At 42.1% G+C, this 18,777-nt stretch overlaps 1 protein-coding gene across 7 annotated transcripts in view; it reads left to right on the top strand.

Annotated features, from left to right (window-relative positions):
- Window positions 1-18,777, top strand: part of PRIM2 (DNA primase subunit 2) — a 608,800-nt gene that overhangs the window by 369,026 nt on the left and 220,997 nt on the right. For all 7 annotated transcript variants that reach the window (XR_003855666.1, XM_029595680.1, XM_029595675.1 and 4 more), the window contains one exon: window positions 11,717-11,784. Coding sequence is in view for 6 of the 7 variants with exons in the window: in XM_029595680.1 (XP_029451540.1) it covers window positions 11,717-11,784 (68 nt within the window). In the remaining variant the exon portion in view is untranslated. The remainder of the gene's footprint in view (window positions 1-11,716; window positions 11,785-18,777) is intronic.

Below are 18,777 nucleotides of genomic sequence, written 5' to 3'. Positions count from 1 at the left end.
TACACATGGCTCTCTCTTTTTCTTATACAAAGGGGCTATTAATCATACATACACATGCTCTCTCTCACTTAAAACATACAGGTTCTCAATCACACACTTACATGTTGCCTCACACATAAAGGATCTGAATCACTCTCTTTTACACAAATAGGCTCTCAGTCACTCACATACATGCTGTATCTCACACATACACATGCACAATCTCAAACCCGTATGCTCACTCATTCTCTCTCTCTCCCTCCCCAATGAACAGCTAGCGGCAGCAACAGCCGCCTCCTCTTCCAGCCCTCGCAGCCTCGAGAAAGAAGGCCCATCAGCCGGGGGGGGGGGGGGGGGGCTGACGTTGCTTTGGGCTGCACTGTTCTTCTGCTTCGGGCCGATGCTACAGCACTTGTACCTAGTATGGTCTCTTTTTCCTGCATGCATGGCCGCTGCACACCACTTCCTCTTCTGGGAGGCGGGAAGAAGAGACCATGCTGAGAGTGCTGCTGACTCCAGCTATCCTGCCACTTGCTGCCTGGGCTATCAGCATTTGAAGCCCAGGTGGAGGAAGAGTTCTCATCTCGCTGGGGCAGAGGGAGCAGTTGGGCTAGCGGGGGACTGGGAAGTGTGGCGACATACCGGTTGAGAACCACTGATTTAGAGTGTACTTTAATGTTACCTGTCTTTCCAAAAGCTGGAAAAGTAGTATAACAGTGAACACTCTGTATATATAAATTGATGTATACTGCTGGTAGGAGAAGTCAGGCGGTCATGAGGATACTTCTGGTTGAGAACGTCAATATTGGTTTGCCTTCTGGTTGTTTGGATAAGAGAAGTTTGGTTTGAGTATATTGTACCCATATTTTATAGTGGATTTAGTCTGGAATAGAACCAGTTAGCTGCCAAGGAGAGTCGATTTCAGAAGTGGCCAACTCTGGTCCTTAGAAGCCACGAATAGGCCTAGTTTTCAAGATATCCACAATGAATATACATAAGGTCAGTTTGCATGCACTGCTGCCATTGTATACAAATATATATCATGTATAATGTGGATATCTTGAAAACTAGGCCTGATTTTGGCTCTTGAGGACCAGTGTTGGCCACTGTTGATCTATTTATATGCTATTGCCGAAACTAATAATGTTTCTGAAAGAGTGAAGTCTTTGGACTGTGGAAGCTATAACTAAGAATAACTGCTATTGCTGTTATCCTTTTCTAAAATCACCTGATAGGCTCAGTAAATATAATCCATTTATGAGATGAGACTGAACCATCTGCAGCTGTGCTTCTCTGGGTTAAAGCTGAACATTATAGAAGCTGGAGTAGTTGTCCCAGCTGTGATCAGTTAAAGTGAATTAACTGCTTGGATTGGACACTGCTAGAGACCACTTATTTAACCATGAGTCAGCTATGTCTGCATAGGAGAATCTGGGTCAGCACAGTTGTGACTTAAACATTTTGTATTAGTATTGAACTGGTCCTTAATTGCTTACATTTATCATTGGCTACTACAGTAAAATCCTCATCATCTATTACTCAACTACCTGGAAAACTCAACTAACTGGCATCTAACGGTAGATTTTTTTTTCTTTTTCTTTTCATTTTTTTCTTTTTTTACTGCTGCTGAGAAGGTTTACACAGATTGTCAATCAATATTAGGGAACACAATAGTTTTTTTTAATACTATGCTCTTTGCTGTGTCTACTCCTGCATCATCCCCTCCTTTCCTGTTCCCTACAAGGGAGCTTTGACTGAGCCTCTCCGTGCATGCTCATGCATGAATTATACCACACATCCACACAGTTTTATAACATAGAATTCCAATAAAAAAAATGAATATCCACGAAGTAGAAACTCAACTCTGCCAGGAGGTGGGTGGATTTCACGTGGACTGACATCTTGCTGTTCTCGGAGAGTACCTGTTAAAGGTAAGCAATTGCTTTCTCTGGGGACAAGCAGGATGGCAGTCTATACACATTGGTGAATCCCAAGCTGCAGGCTGCTCCCAACAAAAAAAGGGGGACCAATAAACAGGTACCAAAGAACGGCTGAGCTCATTACCTTTACTTTGCAGGAGGAGGATGAGTCCAGGAAGAGCTGGAGCATGCTGGACATGCTCCATTTCAAAGAGCCTCCTAAGGAGATTGTGACAGTTCTAGTGCCCAAGATCCTTCTAGAGGATCCTGTGAATAAGATTTATTATGTCCAGAAGACTCCTGGTTTCAAAAAGCAACAGCTACTGCATCAATCTGTTGTGGACAAATCTGCTCTTGAGAGCCAAGAAGACCAAGAATTTGTTGCCAGGGATGTCGTTAGTTCAGTTAGTGTAGCTGAGTTTAAAAAAGGATTGGATAAGTTCTTGGAGGAGAAGTCCATTACCTGCTATTAATTAAGTTGACTTAGAAAATAGTCACTGCTATTACGTGCAACAGTAACATAGGATAGACTTAGTTTTTGGGAATTTGCCAGGTTCTTATGGCCTGGATTGGCCACTATTGGAGACAGGATGCTGGGCTTGATGGACCCTTGGTCTGACCCAGTATGGCATGTTCTTATGACCAGAACCCATTCCTCCATGCTCCTGGAGAAAGTTTCTAGAACTATGGACGCTCTTGGGAAGAAGGTCTTCCAGTTAGGATGCTATGTGGGCATTAAGTTTAGCTATCATCTCTTCATGGGCCAATAAATGTGGGACATTCTGAAGCCACAAGAAAAAGGCAGAGCTGCTTCCTCAGAAGCAGCATGATAATATCCAGTTACTTGTGGACAAGAGGGTGGAATGCAGAAAACATTTTCAGGTTGACTGAGGTTTATAAATGGCATCAAATGTCTATACCATGGGGATTAGTGCCTACAGACTCGCTTGACTGAAGACCTCAGACCAGAAAACACTCACTGACTTGCCATACATTGGAGAGAATCTCTTTGGAAATAGGAAAATGTAGTCTAGATCAAAGAACATTGTGCAGTGTTTCATCAGCTCTCCACAGCCACTCTAGACCCGCACTTCTCAGCCAGGAGGTACCTAAGCATGGGTCTGAGGCAACACTTCTATCAGCTAGGGAAGCATTCATTACTTCCTCGAGTCCATCAACAGCAGGATCCTCATGCCCACCCTAGGCAACAGAAAGCGACCAAGCCACAGCCAAAACTTGGAATGGGGTTTTGACTAGATTGCAGAGAGCATAGCCTGGATCCTGAAACCATTGCTGTCAGGGGCAAGCTGAGTTTTCACATAAACTACTGACACAGTATAAGTTAAGACATGTGGGTCCTCAGCATAATAACAAAATGGTACAGATTACACCTACTGGATACCCTCCCAAATCATCCACCAAACCCTGCTTGAGGAACATCTTTGTATTGGGGATTGCTGCAAATGGAGTACTCATCCTCTTGGTGACCAGTACAGTTGAGCCTGTTCCAGGTGAAACAGAGTGGGGATTTTACTCCAAGTATTTCTTGATCCCAAAGAAAATAGGACGATTCTGTCCCATCCTAGACCTAAGGGACTTGAACAAGTTCCTGAATAGGGAAAAGTTCAAGATGGTTTCCTATGCACCTTATTTATTTATTTATTTATTATTTTTATTATACCGAGTTTCATGACAGGCATCACAACAACCCGGTTTACAAATAACAATGTGTGTAAAGCATAGCGTAAAGTAATAAGCAATATTCCCAATAAAACTGTGAACTTTAAATACAGTGAATCAATTACAGGGTGTGAGAAAGTTACAATAAAACAGGGAAAATTAACTTGGAACTGGAAGAGGGGAGAAATTGAACAATGCAATATTTACTTGATTTCTTTCTCAAAAAAGTGGATAGGTTATGCTCTCTCAATCTAAAGGATGCTTACACCCACACAGATATTTCCAGCTCAAAGAAAATATCTCAGATTTGTAGTAGGTTATCATCACTTCCAGCACTGCATACTGCCTTTTGGTCTAGTATCTGCCTCATGTAGTTTCACAAAATGTCTTGCTGTAGTGGCAATGTATGTATGTAAACTGGGAATGCACATGTTCCTCTTACATGGATGATTGGTTGGTCAATAGCACATCTTGTAACATGCCACTGACCACGAGGTACTGCATCATGGTCTGCGTCCTGTGCTTCATGGTCCCATGCCCACTGCTCTGTCTTGTGACCTGCTTGGCCTCCCAGCATGGCTTCTATCATTCTGCTCCTTGCTGAATCCTTTTGCTCTGAGTAGGTGGTCTGTAGTAACCAGAATTTTCTGTAGCACAGATTGATGACATCAGCACTGCTCTAACATGAATGGAAGCTCACTCCTCTAAGCAGGTGCCTGAGCAATGGGTTCTGTTTTTTTGTTCCTCTGTACCTGGCTGTTCCTGATTTCGACTACTGATTGAGACCCGGCTTGGTTCCTGACCTGCTCCCTGCCCTGATCATTGCTTGCTTCTGAATGGACTCTGCCTGCCTTGATCTTGCCTGCCTGACCCTATCGCTGCATCAGTCAATCAGTGGTCCCTGGGTTCACTCCTCCAAACTAGTGACGCATGTCAGGCAGGTGCCACAGAATCACTCAATGCTCAATTAAGCTCTGGAGTTTGTTGCCAGAGGATGTGGTTAGTGCAGTTAGTGTAGCTGGGTTCAAAAAAGGTTTGGATAAGTTCTTGGAGGATAAGTCCATTAACTGCTATTAATAAAGTTGACTTAGGAAATGGCCTCTGCTATTACTGGCATCAGTAGCATGGGATCTTCTTGGTGTTTGGGTACTTGCCAGGTTCTTGTGGCCTGGTTTTGGCTTCTGTTGGAAACAAGATGCTGGGCTTGATGGACCGTTGGTCTGACCCAGCATGGCAATTTCTCATGTTCTTATGCAGAACTATCTCTTGCGTTTGGAGTTACTAGGGTTCATCATCAACTATCCCAAGTTCCACTTGAACCTGTCATTTCAATTGGAAGTTATTGGAGCACTGCTAGACATGACTTGGGCAAAAGTCTTCCACCCACAGCAGAGCGCTATCACATTGATATCTGTAGTGGAGGTTTTAAAGTGAGTTAGCAGGCATCAAAATAGGACATGTTGAGGTTGTTGATCCTCATGGCATCAACAGTGTATGTTATTCCCTAGGCATGTCTAAATATGAGAAGAGCACAATGGATCCTCAGATCACAGTGGATACAGGTCATTCAGGGTCTTCAGGACTGCATCCACAGCACTCATTTGTTATAGGATACACTGTATCCTGGTAACGAATCAATTCCAGTCTGACCAGATATTTACCCTTCTAAAGTAACATAAGGACATAAGACATGCCATACTGGGTCAGACCAAGTGTCTAACAGTGGCCAATCCAAGTCAAAAGTACCTGGCAAGTACCCAAACAGTAAATAGGTCCCAAGCTACTATTCCTTATTGATTATTAGCAGTTTATAGACTTCTCTTCTAGGAACTTATCCAAACCTTTTTTAAATCTAGTTACTCTTAAGTGCCATAACCACATCCTCTTGTAATGAATTCCAGAGCTTAATTATGCTTTGAGTGAAAAAGAAATTTCTCTGATTTATTTTAAATGAACTACTTGCTAACTTTATGGAGTACTCCTAGTCCTTCTATTGTCTGAGAGAGTAAATAACTGATTTACATTTTACCTGTCAAGACCTTTCATGATTTTGTAGACCTCTATCATATCCCCCCTCAGCCGTCTCTTCTCCAAGCTGAATAGCCCTAACCGCTTTAGCCTTTCCTCAAAGGGGAGCTGTTCCATGCTCTTTATCATTTTGGTTGCCCTTCTCTGCATTTTCTCCAGTGCAGCTGTATCTTTTTTGAGATGTGGCGATCAGAATTGCACACAGAGGCATTATGACATCCATGGTTTTATTCACCATCACCTTCCTAATAATTCCTAACATTGAGGATCATTCATCAAATTGTGTTAGGGCATTATTGTGGGCATTAGGGCCCTAACACCTTGCTATGGGGGTCTCCTGCTCTGTTGTTAGGAAGGAAAGTGCGGCGGGCTTTATGCGGAGGATATTTCTTCGTGGAGCCTTGTTCTAGTTTTCCGGAGCTTTCTGGAACCCCCCCTCTAGCTTATCCTTTAGCTAAAGAGAAGAAGAGGGGCTGCTGTGGCCTGAAGAGAAACCTGTGGGACCACAGCAGAGCTATCTTCGGAGAACCCTGTTTATCATACCAACATACATCAGAAGGTGGTGTTAGAAAGCCAAGAATTGGCCTAAGTCTCCTTCCGGAAGGGTCATTTTGCTGTTTTCTGCATCCTGAGCTGGGTCTGACTCCTAAGGCCACGCCCCCAACGTCTGATAGCATCGGGGCGCAACGGTTATAGAACCTGTGGTGACGCTGGAGGAGCTTAACAGCCTGTGCCTCCGCCGCTCTCCTGTATCACTGGAGAGCCCTTCTGTTGCTACAGCTACTTGCTCGGACTTCAACCCCACTATTCAACCTGTTTCCTGCATCCTGAGCCGGGTTGGACTCCTCTGGCCACGCCCCCAACTGCTGACATCATCAGGGGGTGATGGTTATGGGACCCGTGGCGATGCCGGAGCATGATAAAGGGGTGCGCCCTTTCATTTGCTACTAAGTTCTGCTTGTTCAAAACTATCAATATAGAAATCTCAACTGTCTTGGGTAACGGTAAATACCGTAAGATGACTTACTATCAAAGAGAAAAGAAGATTCATTATGCCTCTAAATCTATCTGTAGAAAATCATTGATTTCAATTGTGCCTGTTCCAACTGCTGCTGCTATTACCTTTTTCTCCTTTTCTCTTTTCTACTGTAACGCACAATCCACTAGGAAAAAGAGGCCAAAAAAACCTGACTGTTTACTAATAACAGAATCCTGGCTTACTGATTCAGACACTGCCACTATTAATAACATATGTCCTAATGACTACACTGCCATCTCTGAACCCAGACTTAATCGAAGTGGGGGAGGTCTGTTAGCAATAATAAAATCCTCCCTCTCCCTGGTTAAAAAGCAAGTATTATCCAATTCCAATTCTCAGTTTGAAATTCTAGTCATCTCTATACAAACCTTGAATATCATCCTAGTCTACTGCCCTCCAAATACTTTACAAACGAATTTATCTACTTTTCTGGAGATAATTTCTACACTATCATTAAATTTGGTTCAATCTATCATTATTGGCGACTTCAATTTGCATATAAATACACAGCAGTCTTCTCCTACAGCAGTTTCCTCCTTAGATGCCATGTCAGGTTTAGGATGGAATCAGTTCATCAAAGATCCCACCCAGTCCCATGGTCATTCGCTGGACTTAATCTTCTACAACCCACTATTTGCTACAATCTCCACCACAGAGTTCGAGATCCAACCCATCCCATGGTCATATCATCATTTAATTTCCTTTTCTCTTGTATTAAGTAATTCACATTCAGCCAAAAAAACACCCAAAGTTAGTATACAAAAGAAAACAAGTGACTCCAGATGAATTTATTCCTGCCTTTATCCCAAACATGCCAACCTTAATCTCTCAAACATTATTGACTCAGTGTCAACCTAGAATTCTGTCATCACTAACATGTTAAATCATATAGCCCCCATTGAAAAAGAGAAGCTGAATGCACCTTGGTATTTGAACAAATTATGCCTACTGAAAGCATCCTTACGCAAAAAAGAATGTGCTTGGCAAAAAACTAGAAGCTCTAACACAAAAATTGTTTATCGTTGTTTGTTACAAATCTATAAAAAAGAAAAGGACCTTGCTACGAGATCCTATTATGCTGAAAAAATTTCCTCCGCAAAAGTTAATCCATCCATACTCTTTAATATTGTAAAATCACTAATCACTCTTGACCAGACTTCAAACAAATATAAATGATTTTACTTGCAATCAAATTGCTAAACATTTTCAAACAAAAATATAAAAAATTTCGGAAGAATTTTCTAACCTTCCGGCTCCAAAATTCCCTTGCTCAATACCAGGAACCAACTGGTCACCATTTTCAACTATAAACAACGCATCAGTACTTCAAATTCTCCATAAACAAAAAACATCAAACTCCCCTTTAAACCCCTGCTCAGGAACTTTATTTAAGGCCCTGGGTGAAGTATTTAACGATCACCTTTGCAAATGAATCAACCAATCATTAGAGTCCGGGATTTTTCTAGATGCCCTAAAACAAACATCCATTCTCCCCGTACAAAAAAAAACGAAGCTCTAGGTTTCACAGACCTTGCCAATCTCCGACCTATAGCCTCCCTTACTTCCCTATCAAAACTCCTCGAATCCACTGTTCTGTACCAACTAAAGGAATATCTCTCAGAACATGAAATTTGACATCCCTGTCAACATGGTTTTCACAAAGATCACTCTACCGAGACATTACTTTTATCATCTTTCAATACCTATTTACGTGGCTTCGACTCATACTGGTATTTCTAGACATTTCGGCCAGTTTCGACACCTTAGATCAGTGGTTCTCAACCGGTGTGTCGCCAAGCACATGCAGGTGTGTTGCCACACTTCGCGGTTCCCTACTGACCCAGCTGCTCCCCCTACCCGAGCAAGAAAGGTCCTTCACCTGGGCTTAAAACGCTAAAAGCCCGGGCGGAACGCGGCAGGAGAGCCGGAGTCAGCAGCACGAGCATGCTCTCTTCTGCCCGCACCCCGCTCCCTAGAAGAGGAAGTGGTGATCAGCCGGTGCGTGCGCGGGAAGAAGAGACCATGCTAGTGCAGGCAGCATCGGCCCGAAGAACAGAAGAAAGCCGCAGTTTGAGGAATGAGCAGCGTGGCTCGTACAAAAACGAAAAAGTCAACCCCTGCGGCCGATGGGACTCCTTGTTCTGTGAGGGCTGAAAATGAAGTAGGTTGCAGCTGCCTTTAGGGTTAGAAGTGGAGGAGGCTGCTGCTGCCACTAGTTCGGGGGAGGGTGAGTGAATGAGCAAGCATGTGTGTTTGAGATCCTGTGTATGTGTGAGTGAGATAGCATGCATGTATGTGAATGACTGAGAGCTTGTACATTAAAAAAGGTGGAAAGAAGGCAAAACGATTACCGGCATGGTTAAAGAAGCTATTTTAGCCAAAAGATCTTCATTCAAAAATTGGAAGAAGGATCCAACAGAAGAAAATAGGATAATGCATAAGTGTTGGCAAGTTAAGAACATAAGAACATGCCATACTGGGTCAGACCAAGGGTCCATCAAGCCCAGCATCCTGTTTCCAACAGTGGCCAATCCAGGCCATATGAACCTGGCAAGTACCCAAAAACTAAGTCTATTCCATGTTACCATTGCTAGTAATAGCAGTGGTTATTATCTAAGTCAACTTAATTAATAGCAGGTAATGGACTTCTCCTCCAAGAACTTATCCATTCCTTTTTAAAACACAGCTATACTAACTGCACTAACCACATCTTCTGGCAACAAATTCCAGAGTTTAATTGTGCGTTGAGTGAAAAAGAAATTTCTCCGATTAGTTAAATGTAAGACATTGATAAGACAGGCTAAGAGAGAATTAGAAAAGAAGTTGGCCGTAGAGGCAAAAACTCACAGTAAAAACTTTTTAAAATATATCCAAAGCAGAAAGCCTGTGAGGGAGCCAGGTGGGCCGTTAGATGATCGAGGGGTTAAAGGGGCACTTAGAGAAGATAAGGCCACCGCAGAAAGATTAAATGATTTCTTTGTTTCGGTGTTTACTGAAGAGGATGTTGGGAAGATACCCTTTCTGGAGAAGGTTTTCATGGGTAATGATTCAGATGGACTGAACCAAATCACAGTGAACCTAGAAGATGTGGTAGGCCTGATTGATAAACTGAAGAGTAGTAAATCACCTGGACCGGATGGTATACACTAGGGATGTGAATCATTTTTTGACGATTTAAAACAATCGTCAGATATATTTTAAATCATCAAAAATCGATAGAGCCGCGATACAATAACAATTCTCCCGATTTATCGTCAAAAATTGTAAATCGGGGGAAGGCAGGAAAACCGGCACACCAAAACAACTCTAAAACCCACCCCGACCCTTTAAAAGAAATCCCCCACCCTCCCGAACCCCCCCAAAATGTTTTAAATTACCTGGGGTCCAGTGGGGGGGGGGGGGGTCCCGGCGCGATCTCCCACTCTCGGGCCACGGCTGCGTTAAGAGAAATGGCGCCGGTGGCCCTTTGCCCTTACCATATGACAGGGCAAAGGTAGCGCCGACGTCACGAGTGCAGGAGATCGCTCCCGGACCCCTGCTGGACCCCCAGAGACTTTTGGCCAGCTTGGGGGGGCCTCCTGACCCCCACAAGACTTGCCAAAAGTCCAGCGGGGGTCCGGGAGCGACCTTCTGCACTCGGGCCGATTTGCCAATATTCAAAATGGCGCCGGCGCTACCTTTGCCCTCACTATGTCGACATAGTGAGGGCAAAATGGCGCCGGCGCTACCTTTTAACAAAAGTACGCCGGATTTTATAAGATACGCGCGTATCTTATAAAATCTGGGGTCGGCGCGCGCAAGGGGGTGCACATTTGTGCAACCTGCGCGCGCCGAGCCCAGCGCGGCCTGCCTGTTCCCTCCGAGGCCGCTCAGATTTTGGAGCGGCCTCGGAGGGAACTTTTCTTTGCCCTCCCCCCACCTTCCCCTCCCTTCCCCTACCTAACCCACTCCCCCGGCCCTATCTAAACCCCCCCCGCCCACCTTTGTCGGCAAAGTTACGCCTGTCGGCCGGCAGCCCCGCTCCGTCCTCCGGTCCCGGGGGCTGGTCCGGAGACCTCGACCACGCCCCCGGGCTCGCCCCCGAAACTCCGCGGCACGTCCCCCGAAACGCCGCGTCGTTTCGGGAACGCACCCGGACACGCCCCCTCCCTCCCCTTTTCGAAAGCCCCGGGAGTTACGCGCGTCCCAGGGCTTTACGCGCGCCGGCGGCCTATGCAAAATAGGCGCGCGCGGGCCTTTTAAAATCCGCCCCATTATGTGCAGGCCTACAGTCAGAAAGAAAGATGGTTACAGAGAGGGAGAGAAAATACTTAGGAGTGAATTTTCAAAGGAGTTACACGCATAAAAGTAGCAATTTTCAAAAGCACATTTATGAGTATAAGACCCAATTTTATGCACGTAAATCCTTTTGAAAATTACCTTTTTAACTTCTATCCATAGACTGCAAGATTATAATTATTTTTTAAGCAGACAATGTCACTTTCCATAGAGGAAGAGTACGGTGACGTTTTGTAACAGTTGTAATTTTCTCAATTTCTGTTACTAGGCATACTGTTTTCTTTATCAGTGTGAATTTTTTTTTTTCGTGTCTGTACTTGCTGGAGCAAGCCTGGAAGTGTGTTTAGGCCTTATATATACAATCTTGGATTCAAACACCAACAATGGAACTTGATGCCTTGTCGCTGGACAGTTGATGTGTTCCTTCTGCCATCTGTATATTGGGCAGTCTCTAGCCAGCAGAAACAGAGAAAAAAATAAATTGTTTTGCTGTTAGATGTATGCTGGAGCTTTTATTAGGTTAAGTATATTTTTATTATGAATTTAATATAAATTTCCAAATACATATTGATCTTTTTTTTTTCATTTTCTGGATCCATTGTAATAGAGTGCATTTCTTATTATGTGTTTTATTATAATAACCTAATTTGCATTATAGCACCAGGTTCCTATCAGTGACATGTTTGATTCTTATTTTCACCGCTCATTGTAGAATCCAGAGCAAGCTGTTCTTTCTGTTTGTCTCATGAAACCTGAGAAAAGCTATATTGATTGGAATATTCTTTTCTCTTAGTTATCAGCACGATCACTGCCTGTTGTACAGTCTGATGAGAGATTGCAGCCTTTGCTTAATCACCTCAGGTAAGATTTGTCTTCTTTTCTAAAGATCAGGGAAGATTATCCATAAAGAGTAAAAGATAAGAAAATCATATTTTCCTATTTGTAAGGATCCTCACATCTCCTTCTCACAGTAGTGTCATAAATTCTGGAAGAATAATTGATTTGTGAAATAAGTTCTCTATACCCTGATGACAGCTCTCTCTCCACTTTCCATTGGCATGGTAAATTTTAATTTTGCAGTTCAGTAAAATCTGATTTATTCTAGTTGTGGAAATGTTAATGGTGCATCTTGCCTTTATAATATCGAATTGGTTGATTCTTGGAATTAGGTGGATGCAGAAAGAATATTTAGCACATTTGTTCTTGAAATATCATGAGAACAGGCAAGAAGTTTGGTTACAAAATATTTTTGAAATGTTCAGTGAAGAGGGTTTTCATTATTGGAACTTTTTTTTTTTTTTTTGCAGTACTGAATTGAACCATTAGCAGGCACCAGATATATGATTCACAGATCAGACAGTTGTGTTCTGGATATTTGCTTAAACAAAACATTTTCTGTTAACCCTGTTTTCTTACTTTATATTTTAATGCTTATATAATATTACATGCAAGATAAATTTTACACATGAAAAATGGAATACCAAATATACATAGTAACGTAGAAGATGCTGACAGGTGCCAATTTTTAATCATCAGAAACACTTTGCCCACCCTACAGTCCAATCTTTTAATCACGAAATACTTGTTTTTATTAATTTTCGAAGAAACATTTTTTAAAGATATATATCTATATATTTAATAAACTTAGATGGAATCAGTCATCGCTGATGACATTGCCGCATTTCAAAGATTTTTTTTTTCTTCTTCAGGGTTCAAGCCTGGCTTTACTCTGGCAGATCAGAAAAGTGCCATGGCGACAGTGACTGCTCGATATATACTTTTTTTGATCTGCCAGAGTAAAGACAGCATTGACTCCTGAAGAAAAAGAAAAAAATATTTGGCAGCCACGACGGACCATTCATCAGCGATGGCTAGTTCAGCTAAGTTTATTTAAAATAAAGCTTAAAAAAAATTATTTTTTAAAAAAAATAATTTAAAAAAAAGAAGTATTTGATAGTTAAAAGGTGGCTTTGCTGATTAAAAATTGGCACGTGAACTTGGTTGAGTCAAAGGTTGCCTTGTACGAAATTTCTACCTTCCACCTATAATAATTTATGTTGGAGTAATGCAGACCGTTTAAGGTTTTTTGAGCAGTTTATTTTCAGTGATCAGTGGGATTGTTCACATGCATATCATTTCTGTGTGGAGAATTGATTTGTTGATATCTAATGTTAGCATTGTACTCATGACTGCTACATGCAGGTTATCCCAGCCTTCTTAAGAACATAAGACTTGACATACTGCGTCAGACCGAAGATCCATCAAGCCCAGTATCCTGTTTCTAATAGTGGCCAATCCAGGTCACAAGTATCGGTCAGAAACCCCAAACAGTAGCTAGATCCCATACCGCTAATGCCCAGGGATATATAGTTGCTTTCTCCAGGTCTGTCTGGTTAAAAATTTTTATGGACTTCTCCAGAAATATGTCTCAACATTTTTTAAATCCACTACACAGCGAAAATAACTTTAAAACAAGTGCATGGGCGCCCATATACGTGCATATCTACGCGCAAGCGCACATATGCAAGAATTTTAAATCGTGTGCACATGATTTAAAATACATCCGTTGTGCATATGTGCGCTCCTAATTTTAAACAGGAATACGAGCAAATATAGTTGGTGTATCCTCCTTAGGACTTTGTTGGCTTTAATGTACGCAGATAATTGGATCGTAAAACATAACACAAATGAAAGAATCCTAGTTTTACCAGTTAGTTCACCTGTTTGCCCAGTCTATCTCAAGGTCATCACACCCCTCTGGTTCTTCAGCCTACACTTCCCCAGCTTATCTAGACCCCTCAGCCAGTCATTTTAGGCCTAAAAAGAGATTTATGCAGACATCATGAGGAGAAGTATATGTGTGTAGTTAACGGCCTGCATATAAAATATGCATTTAAAATATGGATTTATGCGCATAAATGTTGGCCGTGCCCCAAAATACCCTTTATATACTGACTCCGCCCCGTTCCTGCATGTTTGGTTGCTCGCGCACGTGCATATACAAACATAAGTGGGTGATTTTAAAATACGAATCGTTCATGCTTGACCCAGATACTCCCATCTATAGCCTTTTAATGCGAGCAGCTCTTTTAAAATTTACCACTAAAAGTGTTTTCCAGATCCTCTGGAAATGAATTCCATGCAATGAGTGAAAGAATTTTCTCTGATATGTTTTAAATGTGCTACTTACTAACTTCATGGAGTATTCCCTAGTTTTTGAATTTGTTGGCAGAGTAAATAACCGATTCAGTGTTACCCATTTATTCCACTCATGATTTTATAGACCTTTATCATATCCCTCTTCAGCTATCTCTTCTCCAAGCTGAACAGCCCTAACCTCTTTAGCCTTTCCTCATAGGGGAGATGTTCCATTCCCTTCATTATTTTGGTCACCCTTTTCTATACCTTTTCCAGTTCAACTATATGTATTCTCAGAGAAGCAACTAGAACTGCACATAGTACTCTAGGTACGATCTCACAAGGGAGCGATACAGAGGTACATTTTCTGTTTTATTCTCCATTCCTTTCCTAATAATTCCTACCATTCTTTTGCTTTTTTGACTGCTGCCATACACTGAGCCAAGGATTTCAAAATGTTGTTGACGATGAAATACAGATCCCTTTCCTGGCTGCTAACTCCTGATATGGAACCTAACACTAAGTAACTACAGTTTGGGTTACTTTTTCTCATATGCATCACTTTGCACTTGTCCACATTAAGTTTCATCCTCCATTTAGTTGCCTAGTCTCCAAGTCTTGCAAGGTTCTCCTGCAATTTCTCACAATCCATTTGTGATTTAATAATTTGTCATCTGCAATTTTGATCACCACTCGCCATACCTTTTTCCAGATCATTTATAAATACATTAAAAAGCACTGGTTCCAGTACAGATCCTTGAAACTCTGTTCTGTTATCTTTCTCCACTGAGAAAATGGATCAATAATTCTTATTCTCTGTTTCCTATCTTTTGCAATCTACAATAGTATGTTGCATCCTATCCTATTACTTTATTTTTTTCAGGAGTCTTTCTTGGGAAATTTTGCCAAATGCCTTCTTAAAATCCAAATAAACTATATCCACCTGCTTACCATTATGCCCATGTTTATTAACCCCTTCAAAAAAATGTAGCAGATTGGCCAGACAAGATTTCCCTTGTGTAAATCCATGCTGACTATGCCTCATTAAACTATGTCTTTATATATATATATATGTTCAGTTTATTTTTTAGAATAGTTTCTATGATTTTTCCTGGCACTGAAGTCAGGGTCATCATTCTGTAATGTCCCAGAGCATCCCTGGAGTCCTTTTTAAAGATCGGTGTCACATTGGCCAGCCTCTAATTTTCAAGTGAAATAGACTATTTTAATGATAGGTTGCAAATTGCTTGTAATAGGTGTGCAATTTCATTTTTTATTTATTTCAGAACTCTGGAGTGTATACCATCTTGTCCAGAGATTTGCTACTCTTTAGTTTATTAAATCATCCAGGTTCACCGTGATTTGTTTCAGTTCTTCTGAACCATCACTATTAAATACCATTTCTGGCATGGAGGCTTCTCACCATCCTCTTTAGTAAACATCAACATTATGGCCTTGTCATCCCTAAGTGCCCCTTTAATGTTTTGATTGTCTGACTCCCTTACAGGCTTTCCTGCTTTGGATATATTTTAAAAAGTTTATATTATGAGTTTCTGCCTCCTTTTCAAATTCTCTTTTTGTCTGCCTAATCAGTGTTTGACATATAACTTGCCAATACTTATGTTTTTTCTTGTTTTATTCAGTTGAATCATTTTTCAAATTTTTGAAAGAATTTAGCTTGGCTAAATTGGCCTTTTTCTCCTCACCTTTTAACCACAGTGTCGTCATTTGACTTTCCTTCCACCTTTTCTGATTCATGGAATTCATTTGGTCTGGCCCTCCAAGATGGTTGTAACGATACTGGCTGCCCTCAGTGGGCTACACTTAATTCTGCTGTTGCCTCCACCTTTGAGGCTATATATCACAGCAAGGGCCAGCCTTATAAAACTCTCCCTCACTCATAGCTTCAGGCCTCTTCATAGAGTCATCCTGGCTCCTTGCTTTGGCCATCCTTGCACTACCTTGCCTTGTCCTTGCTAAGTTTGCACCTCCCGATGGCTGCCCTTGCCTGGGTGTACTGCACCTTTTCTTGTCCTGTTGTGGTCTCCTAGTGACTCTTCTTGCCTGTGTGTACCAGGCCTTGTTCTTCTCCTATGTGGGCCTCCTGGTGGCTCTCCTTTGTCTTTGTATTCCTTGCACTTGTCCTGTCTAGGTATTCTAGTGGCATAATTGGCCTTTGTATCCCTTGCCTTGCCTTTGCTTTGTCTAGGCCTGTTAGTGGATTATCCTGTCCCTGTGTTCTTTGTCTTGCCATTGGCCTATCCAGGCCTCTTGGTGGCCTTATAGCCTGTCTGTTGCCTATCTTGCCCTTGTCGTGTTTAGGCCTTCTGGTGGCCTGTCCTGTCCGTATGCGCCCTGTCTTGCACCTCGTCCCTGTTCCTGCCTTTGTGTCTTGCCTTGTTTTTGCCTGTGTGTCTTACCTTGTCCTTGTTTTACTTAGGCTACCTAGTGGCCATCCTACCAGTGTGCTCCTAGTCTTGCTCATGCTGTTCCTGCTTGTCCTGCAACTCCTTGCCTTGGATGGACTTTTCAGCTCTGACCACAACCGGCCTCCGCCTCTGTCTTTAGTCTCCTGTTAGTGAAGTCCTTCTGGCACAAGAGCCTAAAAGCTCAACGCAAGGGGGTTAGATGAAAACACTGCCTTCCTCTGCTCTGTCCCCTACTCTTGCTTCTGCTGGTGGGGGTTTACCATTAACCAGCCTGCCCAACTCTGACAATGGTATTTTGAAACATCATCCATGCCTGATGTAAACTCTTAACCTTTCTAGCTGCACCATTTAGTTTTTTTTTCTATTTTCCTCATTTTATCAATCTCCTTTTTGCAAAATTAAATGCTAAAGCAGATTTATTTAGTCCTCCCTCCAGTCATGAAATAAAATTTGATCTCTGTTGCTAAGTGGCCCTACTGCCACTTGCACTGAATTCTGCATTCTCTTAAGAATTAAGTCTAAACTGTCTCCCATTCTTGTTGGTTCCAGGACCAGCTGCTCCATGAAGCAGTCATTTATTACATCTAGAAACTATACTTCCCTCGCTGTCCTAATATGACATTTACCCAGCCAGTATTGGGGTGATTGAAATCTCTCATTACTGTGCTGCCAAATTTGATAGCTTTCTAATATCTATTAGCATTTCATCATCAGGTGGATGATAATATACCCCCACCCTTATACTCTTCCCCATCACACATTGAATTTCTATCCATAAAAATTCTACTTTGTATTTAAAGGTAGATTTTAAGAGTTACGCACATGTAGATGCTGATTTTTATAACATGCGCACATGTTATAAAATCCGCTACTTGTGCACACGATTTTATACAGACATGTGCGTGCGAATGCCGTCTCACACACAAGTGTGTGAGACGGCATGAATGATGGACTATGGCACTGCTAGGTTAAAGCACTTGAAGCTTTAACCTGTATTCTCTATTGTATTTCTTGTTTATTTCTGCCTTACCTTTCTTCCAGCTACGTTAGCTTCCAAGTTCTTACCCCTTGTTAAATGTAACTTTGCCTTATTCACCTCTTTTGTTTAACTTATTTTAGTTACGCCTCAGTTATACCCTTGTTAAATGTAAACCGATCCGATATGGTTATTACTATGAAGGTCAGTATAAAAAAGTGTTAAATAAATAAATAAGTGGGGGGATTTTAGTAGATGCACACAGCGACATATTGGGGCCTGTTTCTCTGTTCCCTCCCAGTTCGCGGACTTCCTAAACCCCCTACCTAACCTGCCTCCCTTTCACCCTACTAGCCCCGACCCCCTAAAACCCCCGCTGACTCCCCTAAATTTTTTTTATTTTACTAACCTGCAATCCATAGCAGAAGCATCTTGCGCGGTCTTCAGATCCTGGCGCATGCTGTGCGTGACTCGGGCTTAATTGCGCTGTCCTGGCCTACCCCCTTGCCCTGCCCCCAGCCTGCCCCTTTTTGCGAAATCTTTTCCAGTGCACGTACCGGGAGATATGCGTGTGGCTGTGGGCCTCTTAAAATCCGCATGGCCTGCGCGCGTCCCAGTCACACGTGTATCTCTCAGATTAGTAGTCCACCCTATTATCCCAATATGCCTCCCCCCTCTCTGGATAGGTTATACTGGTTGATATCTTTAAGGAATTATTAATCATACTATGGACTTGAGTAGTTGGTGAATTAAGAAATGATTTCCAAATTTTCAAAAATTGCTGTCTACGTTTACCGTACTCTTGAGCACAAACACATTTTCCACTATCAACTGGTTATGCATTTGACTGCACCACATCTCTAATATGGGGGTTGTCTACAGCTAACTGCTGCAACATTGTACTTTTTTTTTTTTTTTTTTTTACCATACGCAAGATGTTTGCACCAATAATACCAAATATTTATCAGACACACCAGAATCATCTAGTATATCCAGCAACCCCACTGCAGTGCTTATGAGACTATATCTTCTACCCAAGATGAAATAGCCAAATAACCCCACCCCTAAAAGTGTTGTATCACCAGACAAGCCCATAGATATGTACCAATGTACCCTCCACAGATCCACATTTAGGACAGTTCTCATCCATTGATGAGTTTGACAGCCAACGCTCAATTTTGCCGGCATCAGTTCTCAAACCCGCTGACAGCCACGGGTTCGGAAACCAGACACCGGCAAAATTGAGCGTCCGGTTTTCAACCCGCGGGCCGATTTTTTTTAAAAAATTTTATTTTTTTAAAATTTTTAATT

The sequence above is a fragment of the Rhinatrema bivittatum genome, chromosome 3 (genome assembly GCF_901001135.1).
Source record: "Rhinatrema bivittatum chromosome 3, aRhiBiv1.1, whole genome shotgun sequence".
Taxonomy (NCBI): Eukaryota; Metazoa; Chordata; class Amphibia; order Gymnophiona; family Rhinatrematidae; genus Rhinatrema; species Rhinatrema bivittatum.
Note: the sequence above shows the minus strand (reverse complement) of the source record. Positions and strands in the feature narration are given on the sequence as shown.